General features: G+C 44.1%; 1 protein-coding gene across 2 annotated transcripts in view; it reads right to left on the bottom strand.

The window, feature by feature from the left end:
* Positions 1 to 3,960: 3,960 nt before the first annotated feature.
* Positions 3,961 to 9,516, bottom strand: part of LOC135557802 (bromo adjacent homology domain-containing 1 protein-like) — a 34,413-nt gene continuing 28,857 nt past the window's right edge. For both annotated transcript variants that reach the window (XM_064991431.1, XM_064991430.1), the window contains exon 7: positions 3,961 to 8,480. In XM_064991431.1, the coding sequence (XP_064847503.1) occupies positions 8,291 to 8,480 (190 nt within the window). In that variant the 3' untranslated portion in view covers positions 3,961 to 8,290. The remainder of the gene's footprint in view (positions 8,481 to 9,516) is intronic.

Here is a 9,516-nt window from a genome sequence, read left to right as displayed (position 1 = left end):
GGATTGTGGGTGCTTGAGGCCTAGAGTACTGATGGGAGTGGATTGTGGGTGCTTGAGGCCTAGAGTACTGATGGGAGTGGATTGTGGGTGCTTGAGGCCTAGAGTACTGATGGGAGTGGATTGTGGGTGCTTGAGGCCTAGAGTACTGATGGGAGTGGATTGTGGGTGCTTGAGGCCTAGAGTACTGATGGGAGTGGATTGTGGGTGCTTGAGGCCTAGAGTACTGATGGGAGTGGATTGTGGGTGCTTGAGGCCTAGAGTACTGATGGGAGTGGATTGTGGGTGCTTGAGGCCTAGAGTACTGATGGGAGTGGATTGTGGGTGCTCGAGGCCTAGAGTACTGATGGGAGTGGATTGTGGGTGCTCGAGGCCTAGAGTACTGATGGGAGTGGATTGTGGGTGCTCGAGGCCTAGAGTACTGATGGGAGTGGATTGTGGGTGCTCGAGGCCTAGAGTACTGATGGGAGTGGATTGTGGGTGCTCGAGGCCTACAGTACTGATGGGAGTGGATTGTGGGTGCTCGAGGCCTACAGTACTGATGGGAGTGGATTGTGGGTGCTCGAGGCCTACAGTACTGATGGGAGTGGATTGTGGGTGCTCGAGGCCTACAGTACTGATGGGAGTGGATTGTGGGTGCTCGAGGCCTACAGTACTGATGGGAGTGGATTGTGGGTGCTCGAGGCCTACAGTACTGATGGGAGTGGATTGTGGGTGCTCGAGGCCTACAGTACTGATGGGAGTGGATTGTGGGTGCTCGAGGCCTAGAGTACTGATGGGAGTGGATTGTGGGTGCTTGAGGCCTACAGTACTGATAGGAGTGGATTGTGGGTGCTTGAGGCCTAGAGTACTGATGGGAGTGGATTGTGGGTGCTTGAGGCCTACAGTACTGATAGGAGTGGATTGTGGGTGCTTGAGGCCTACAGTACTGTGGATTGTGGGTGCTTGAGGCCTACAGTACTGATAGGAGTGGATTGTGGGTGCTTGAGGCCTACAGTACTGATGGGAGTGGATTGTGGGTGCTTGAGGCCTACAGTACTGATGGGAGTGGATTGTGGGTGCTTGAGGCCTACAGTACTGATGGGAGTGGATTGTGGGTGCTCGAGGCCTAGAGTACTGATGGGAGTGGATTGTGGGTGCTTGAGGCCTACAGTACTGATAGGAGTGGATTGTGGGTGCTTGAGGCCTACAGTACTGATAGGAGTGGATTGTGGGTGCTTGAGGCCTACAGTACTGTGGATTGTGGGTGCTTGAGGCCTACAGTACTGATAGGAGTGGATTGTGGGTGCTTGAGGCCTACAGTACTGATGGGAGTGGATTGTGGGTGCTCGAGGCCTACAGTACTGATGGGAGTGGATTGTGGGTGCTCGAGGCCTACAGTACTGATGGGAGTGGATTGTGGGTGCTCGAGGCCTACAGTACTGATGGGAGTGCATTGTGGGTGCTCGAGGCCTACAGTACTGATGGGAGTGGATTGTGGGTGCTCGAGGCCTACAGTACTGATGGGAGTGCATTGTGGGTGCTCGAGGCCTACAGTACTGATGGGAGTGGATTGTGGGTGCTCGAGGCCTACAGTACTGATGGGAGTGCATTGTGGGTGCTCGAGGCCTACAGTACTGATGGGAGTGGATTGTGGGTGCTCGAGGCCTACAGTACTGATGGGAGTGCATTGTGGGTGCTCGAGGCCTACAGTACTGATGGGAGTGCATTGTGGGTGCTCGAGGCCTACAGTACTGATGGGAGTGCATTGTGGGTGCTCGAGGCCTACAGTACTGATGGGAGTGCATTGTGGGTGCTCGAGGCCTACAGTACTGATGGGAGTGAGGATTGCTGGTGCGCTATGCCAAGACATTAGGTTTATGAGCTGGGTGCTACTCAAAAACAGACTGGCCATAGGGCAGTTCAGGCAAATGCCCACTGGGCTGGTCCACCTTTAGGCCAGTGGGCTGAGCTCATGGGAGAAATACATTTTGGATGAAAAAAAAGAGAAAAATTACATGTGCCCATGGACTTGTTCAGAAATATTATAATGATTTTGGAGCAGAATGATCAAAATGCAGATAATTGGTTGCTGTCCCATTTCATAAACGCTGGCCCAGAAAAAAAAATAATAATAAATGGGCCAGTGTTTCAGAAATGCCCAGGACGATTTCTGGTCCCAGTCCATCCTTACTGCTACTAAATGTTTGAAGTTTGAAATCAAATCGTGAAAGCCTGCTGGAGCTGTTGAGTTGTCAGATCCTCCACTGTAGTGTTCAGTGATCCTGCTCTGCACTGTCTGTGTGTCTACGTCTGTGGGATGGACATCAGTAGCTATGCTGTGCTTGTGTCCGGCCACACAGAGCGCTGCACATTCCTAGTGCCCTGAGCCGGATTAAGCATTGTACAAAGATGGGCCGAGGGAAATATGTCTCTGAAGACGAGGCCAAAGTCGGTGTCCTGAACCTGTAGTATATCTACCGACACCTTGTGGTCGTTGGTTGCAACTTCCATACCAGTATGCCTTCCGAAAGACATGATGACACACACTCACACAAGTGGCCATCTGATTGGTATTTTTGCATTCAACTTTCAAAGCAACATATGGCAGAATCACAATAAAGAACACGCCAAAGTTTTTTTCACAAAGGACTTAAACTTTATAAATAGTCTTTCAATGGAACATTAAATCAGCAGGGATTCTAGAATTCTTACCAAAAACCCAAGAGATTTTCAGAGAGCATGACAAAGTGACAGTTATCTGATACACACATCCTTTATCTACTCCAAAAATATCTAGACTTTTAGATCCCTCATTGTTAAATATATCAAAATATATGCTGACACTTAGCAGTAATACAGAGAAGACCACAAAAAGCAGAGTTTCAGGCATTGGTCGGGTGATTAGTTTCAATTGGTGCAGAGATAAAACACCTCCTGGGTAAGTGAGAAGTGGAATGGTGGAGATCAGAGGTCAGGAACATTTGACCCATGGAAACCATAGGTACACATGACATATCATGACCATGTCCCAATAGCCCAAACATAATATACCATCTCCTTTCCTCACTTCTCTTGCCATAGGACTTTAAATGTTTGACAGTTAAATATCACAAAGCACCTATACTATATCATTCCCCCCTCCTCAGTGACATAAATGAAAGGAGATGAGGAAAGTACATGTTAAAGAGCTTTGGGACATAGCCAGGGTGTTCTATTCTAAAGTTGTCAGTGGGACACCCAATTTCCGTTCATGTAGTGCCCTCTACGGGCTCAATGCTGTAAATACATGTCTGGGAGTAAAGCCATGGTGGGTCTGTCTGTGTGCTGATGGTGCAGAACAGCTGATCAGGTCAAGAGTGTACCTTCAACTCTCTCATGCGAATCTACCCATGAAACAATATGACTAAGTCAAAATCCAAAATGACAATTTACCACGTCACAAAAAATATCAGCAGCAAAACCCCACTAGACAGAACACTGCAGAAAGATAAAGTTTATCGTCCTATAGCCAGGCCGTCTCAGGTTTAGAGTGACTCTGTCCTCTAATTGGATAGATCGATGAGGGTGGAGGGCTCAGGTGACACCCATTACCATGGCAACCTCCCAGACGTCAAACCCTAAGGTCAGACATGTAGACACTTCACTCCCTAAACCACAGATCTAGGATCAGCTTAGATTCACCCTCCAACCACAATTCTAACCTTAACAAACAGGGGCATGAGGACATATCTGATCCTGGATCAGTAGTTAGAGTGTAACGTCTACCTCCCCTAACTTTGTGTCAGAATGTGCTTTGGTCTTCTTTACCCCTGATGCCAAGTGGCACCTCTAGATAGAAACCAGCTCTGGTGCCAGTCTGTTTCTGCTGCAGCCAACCGGGCCAAGTCATTGTCTGGCTGGGCAGTAATATAGCCTTGTTACAGAAACAACCTTCTACACCGCCAGCTATATAAGTACAAACTACTACAACCTCTGTGAATCTCCATTCAATCATTTAATATCCAAACTCATAAATTACTAATAACAAGAAACCAATTGTTTTCATTATTGACCACAAATGTCTTAGCAAGAGGACTTTTTTCAATTAAAACACATTATCCAAATAAGTTAAATTGAAATCTTTATATATTGTATTGGTTTACTCCATTTAAATATTTATGTATTCATTTTTAAATATAATCATCAGCTACAGGTCTTGCAAAAAAATACTACTACTGCACTGTGCAATTGCTGTCTACAGAGGGTCAGGGGTCACAGAGTCAGGGTTCAAATATGTACACTTAATAATTTCATAAAACTCTATTTACAGTCCTCTTTTAGCTGGTATTTCTATAGTATTCAGAACGATATTAAGTGGTAACACCACAGCAGAGTACAGAGTAGGTCACGTCTCAAATGACACCTTCTGCCTTTTGGTCATTATTTCAAACAATTCAACTCAGGTTGGTAACTACTTGGTACCAAGTTATACTTTTTCCAATGAATCCTTAAGAAATTAAAAGGTAATTACTAAGTAAATATTAGGTAACTAACTGCCATTTAACCATGCAAATTCACAGTAAATACCAGGGCTCAGATTCACAACATCGTCTTAAGAAGACATTTCTTCCTCAACTATAGACTTAAGAAGAAAGTTAAGCAAAGTTGCTATTCCTCAAAAAGGTTCTTGGAAATTTTCTTGCGCAATTTCTTATGTTTCTCCTTAAGTAAAAAGTTAAGAAATTAGATTCTTAAATAAAGTTCCTGGAAATGTTAATTCCAAGATAGCTAAACCCTTGTCTTAAACTCAGGGCAGTGAGGGAAAAAGCTCATGAAAGCAATTGAACATGTTTAATTCACACAAACTTATTATTTTAAACCCCAAAACATGTTGTTTTAGAACAGTAATCTCAGGAAGAAATATGCTAACATCATTGGCATACAAGCTAGATAGCTAGTTAAAACGGTTGCCTTGCAACAAACATTTTAAGATGATTTGTAAGAAGATATTTGAGAAGTTCGTAAGAAAATCATTCAATCTTAAGATATTGTTGAGGAATTGTACTTGTGACAATCTTATGAAGTGTTTTGTGAATCTGGGCCCAAGTGAATACTGGACTGTAAAATAAAGTGTAACCAACATCCTTTAGGTAGGGACCTCAGATCTTGCACCAACCCTTATAGTCAGAAATTAACCAAAACATAACCTAACCCTTCCCATTTCTCGTCTTCCAGGTTTTTGGTCAAATCTCAATTTATGACTTGTGATTCAAATTCAAAACTAAGCTAAAATAAAATGAAAAAGTTTTACTTCCTTGATTTACACATACATTTGTCAAAAATAGTCCCTCTGAAAAATATATTGCATATGCCATCTTAAGAAATTGACATAATAAAATATTTTCGATAAGGAAAAATTGTAAAGTAGGAGAATATATATTATTTTTTTCAAAGAATCTGGGCACCACTAGCAACAAAATACCTATTGATAATATTTAAATTTAAACCTTTATATGATTTATCCGATACAAGCTTTGTTTAGTCGCTATTTTGGGGTATGATTCAAACTGTTATAATGGAAAATGTTTCAGATGGCTTTTGGGTATTATTCAAAACTTTGCAGATTAGGCACAAAGTCCAGCAATAGAACATTTGCACAGTAAGAAAGCAATCCAAGGTAGTGTTTTAAGAAGTACTAACTCAGTCAGACACTGCCGCTTGTCTAGGACTACACGTGACGGACAGACACTTCTGCAGAAGGTTACAAGGCAATGTTGAATGATTGTGGTTAAAAACCAACACATCTCAATAACGCGTATCAAAAGGACATTTTTCAGAGATTCCAAGCCAAACCTCCGGAACATCACATTACGTCATTCCGCACAGCGAGTTACACCAAGATGCCAACTCACCTGAACCCCCTGGACAACGTGGATGAACAACAATAATACCAGTGTGGATCCACAATCTACAGGAATGATTTTTCATTGTACATATTATTTCATTAGATGATATGACAGGTTGGTTGGATAGCAGGTAACATATAAACCAGAGGTGACCAACACTCCTCCTGGAGATCTACTGAATATGCAGGTTTTTGCTCCAGCCCTGCTCCAACTAACACACCTGCTTTTACTAATCAGTTGTTGGAGCAGGGCTGGAGCGAAAGCCTGCATACCCAGTAGCTCGCTAGGAGTAAGGTCATTCACCCCTGAAGTAACACATATATAGTATGCTGGCGGATGTCTCTAATAGTAAAACACATAAAGTAGTTATGCATTGATAAAAGTTGCCATGACACAGCCTTAGTTTCCATTCTCTACTAAGCGCACAGACAGTGATAATACACAGTATTGTCCCCAGTTATAATATAACATATTAGTAGCTTAACATAAATCAGAACACAATCATAGACGTTGTAATTCAGTAATGGATTAGTGCAATCTAACAAGGGAGGGAGGAGACGAGAGGCGGGAAGAGGACAAGAGAAGAAGGAGAGGAGTGGTGGTGCTCTGCTTCGTGACATCCTTTGGTTTATCTTGGAGAGGGCGGAGCTTCGAAGGATGGAAAGGGATGGGGGGATAGAAGTAGAATGAGTAGAATGGACAAAGATCCACAACATGTAGCCCAGCAGCCATATTGGATGTACCATGTTGTAATGTTGAATAAAATGCTTATCACTCGGGAATCTCTGAGGAAACCAAGCCTTTCTCAGTGTTATACTCAAACAACAATGGTAAAGTGTTGACCGGGGTGAAATCTATGTGGATTTTGTCTGTGGTTTTGTACTTTTTCCATTCTACTCATCCAATTTCTAATTGGATGGGACTAGCTGCCTAAAGCTCTACCTGCAAGTCATAAGGCAAGTCATGGGAACAACAGGGTCGCGTTCAGGAGAGTGCAACATTACAGAAAGTTAAGATAGACATGTATAGTAACCAATGGTCTCTGCAATACGTTACATTTCCATTTGAACGTTCTGGAATGTTTCAGACTTCTGAACACTCCAAAGATGTGGGCACTGACATCAACAACCCTCCATCTGATAGGCCAATGCAGAGCATGGGAGAGGTTAGCCCTCCACAGTAAGGGGGCTCTCCATTGGACCGTTGGACAAAAGCATGACGAGTCCTGCTCTTAGGAACAGAAAAAGGGGGTCAGGGGGGGATTTCATCTCACATGACCCTATTCTTCATATAGTGCCCTGTCTTTGCCCAAAGCCCGATACAGCAGGGTTCCCAATTCAGCCAGGGACAATTTCTTCTTAAGCGGATGGTCGGGGAGCCAGTAGATGGTTATAAATTATTTGTACCCTGCAAATTGACCACAAGTATCCCAAACAGATATAGTATTTGACAAAAACATAATTTCAAACCTTGATTACACTGGGATATGATCATCTCCATTTATGAGTGGGAATACTTGAGGACAGATTTCCTAAATTCAATCACTTCGAGCTGATTTTACAGTTTTTTTTATGTCCCACAACAATCAGTATTTAGAAATAAATAAATAAATAAAAATTGTTCAGAAAACTTGGGGGGCTGCCTATTGGGGAACCCTGCTCTACGGTAACATTTATCTGCTAAGTAATGCACTTTATGGGGAATAGGGTATGATTAGAGACTCAGCCAGCGCTGAGGGTACTTCAGAATAGTGTGTTCTGTTCGGACAATGCAGGAAGGGAAGGTGAGACTTCCACTTCCTTTGTGAACCTGCACCTGTGGTTTCACTGTAGCCAACAGACTGAACACACACACACACACACACACACACACACACACACACCAGGGACATAAAACCTCATTGTGTGTGTGTTCAAGCTGCAAGTGCCCTCTCGATCACAGCTGCCTCAGAGACAAACACAAATGAAGAAGAACGTTGTCATCACATCAGGCTCTAACATCAACGTCATGACGAGCACTGTATGGCTCTGGTAGCGCAGTTCTTCCTCTTGTTAGGTCACCAACATGGCTGTCCATGCACATGGTGATGAGCCCTGGTATAGCAGGACATGGTTAACCAGGACAGCTAGCAGATCTTTCCCTTCTGTCCGAGCCAGTACAGTTCTAGTTCCAGTTGAGGGGGTCAAAACTTCACCTCCCTAGTAACAGTTGTAAAAGGGGGTAAGGTACTTCAGTACCCACTCCTTCAACGCCATTCTGGGGATTCAGATATCAGTGGTCCCCCTCCAATACTTGATCCTTCAGCAGCCCTCCATCCAGTTCAGGGGACCCCCAAAACCCTTCAGGGGTTCCCCCTCTCATCCTTCAGCCCCATGTGAAGGAGTGTGTGTGCTCCACTACGGTTGGTCTGTCTGCTCTGCTGTCCACTACTGCAGGTTCTTCAGGATGCGTCCGTAGCGGAAGTCGTAGACGTGGCGGCAGAGGTACACCAGTTCAGGGTCTATGTCGGCGGGCACCTGGCGGTGGTCGGGGGGGTCGAAGTCTGAGGGGCAGGGGACCACTCTGGCAGCGCCAGGGGGCACACCCTCTGCACGCCGCTTCACCAAGGCACAAAATCTATAGATGGAAAATCAAAGTGAATTTTGAATGCAGTCGCACCTTTTCTTCCCCCTACTTTACATTCCTACCTCCAGACATTTAATCCTCGTAAAAATTCCCTGACTTAGGTCAGTTAGGATCACCACTTTATTTTAAGAATGTGTAATGTCAGAATAATAGTAGAGAGAATGATTTATTTCAGCTATTTCTTTCATCACATTCCCAGTGGGTCAGAAGTTTACATACAGTCAATTAGTATTTGGTAGCATTGCCTTTAAATTGTTTAACTTGGGTCAAACATTTCGGGTAGCCTTCCACAAGCTTCCCTCAATAAGTTGGATGAATTTTGGCCCATTCTTCCTGACAGAGCTGGTGTAACTGAGTCAGGTTTGTAGGCCTCCTTGCTCACACACGCATTTTCAGTTTTGCCCACAAATCTTCTACTTGGTTGTGGTCAGGGCTTTGTGATGGCCACTCCAATACCTTCACTTTGTTGTCCTTATGCCATTTTGCCACAACTTTGGAAGTATGTTTGGGGTCATTGTCCATTTGGAAGACCCATTTGCCACCAAGCTTTAACTTCCTGACTGATGTCTTGAGATGTTGCTTCAATATATCCACATCATTTTCTTTCCTCATGATGCCATCTATTTTGTGAAGTGCACCAGTCCCTCCTGTAGCAAAGCACCCCCACAACATGATGCTGCCACCCCCGTTCTTTACGGTTGGAATGGTGTTCTTCAGCTTGCAGGCCTCCCCCATTTTCCTCCAAACATAATGATGGTCATTATGGCCAAGCAGTTCTATTTTTGTTTCATCAGACCAGAGGTCATTTCTCCAAAAGGTACGATCTTTGTCCCCATGTGCAGTTGCCAACCGTATTCTGACTTTTTTATGGCGGTTTTGGAGCAGTTACTTCTTCCTTGCTGAGCGGCCTTTCAGGTTATGTTGATATAGGACTCGTTTTACTGTGGATATAGATACTTTTGTACCTGTTTCCTCCAACATCTTCACAAGGTCCTTTGCTGTTGTTCTGGGATTGATGTGCATGTTT

The sequence above is a fragment of the Oncorhynchus masou genome, chromosome 16 (genome assembly GCF_036934945.1).
Source record: "Oncorhynchus masou masou isolate Uvic2021 chromosome 16, UVic_Omas_1.1, whole genome shotgun sequence".
NCBI classification, from domain to species: Eukaryota; Metazoa; Chordata; class Actinopteri; order Salmoniformes; family Salmonidae; genus Oncorhynchus; species Oncorhynchus masou.
This window is presented reverse-complemented; position numbering and strand designations above follow the sequence as displayed.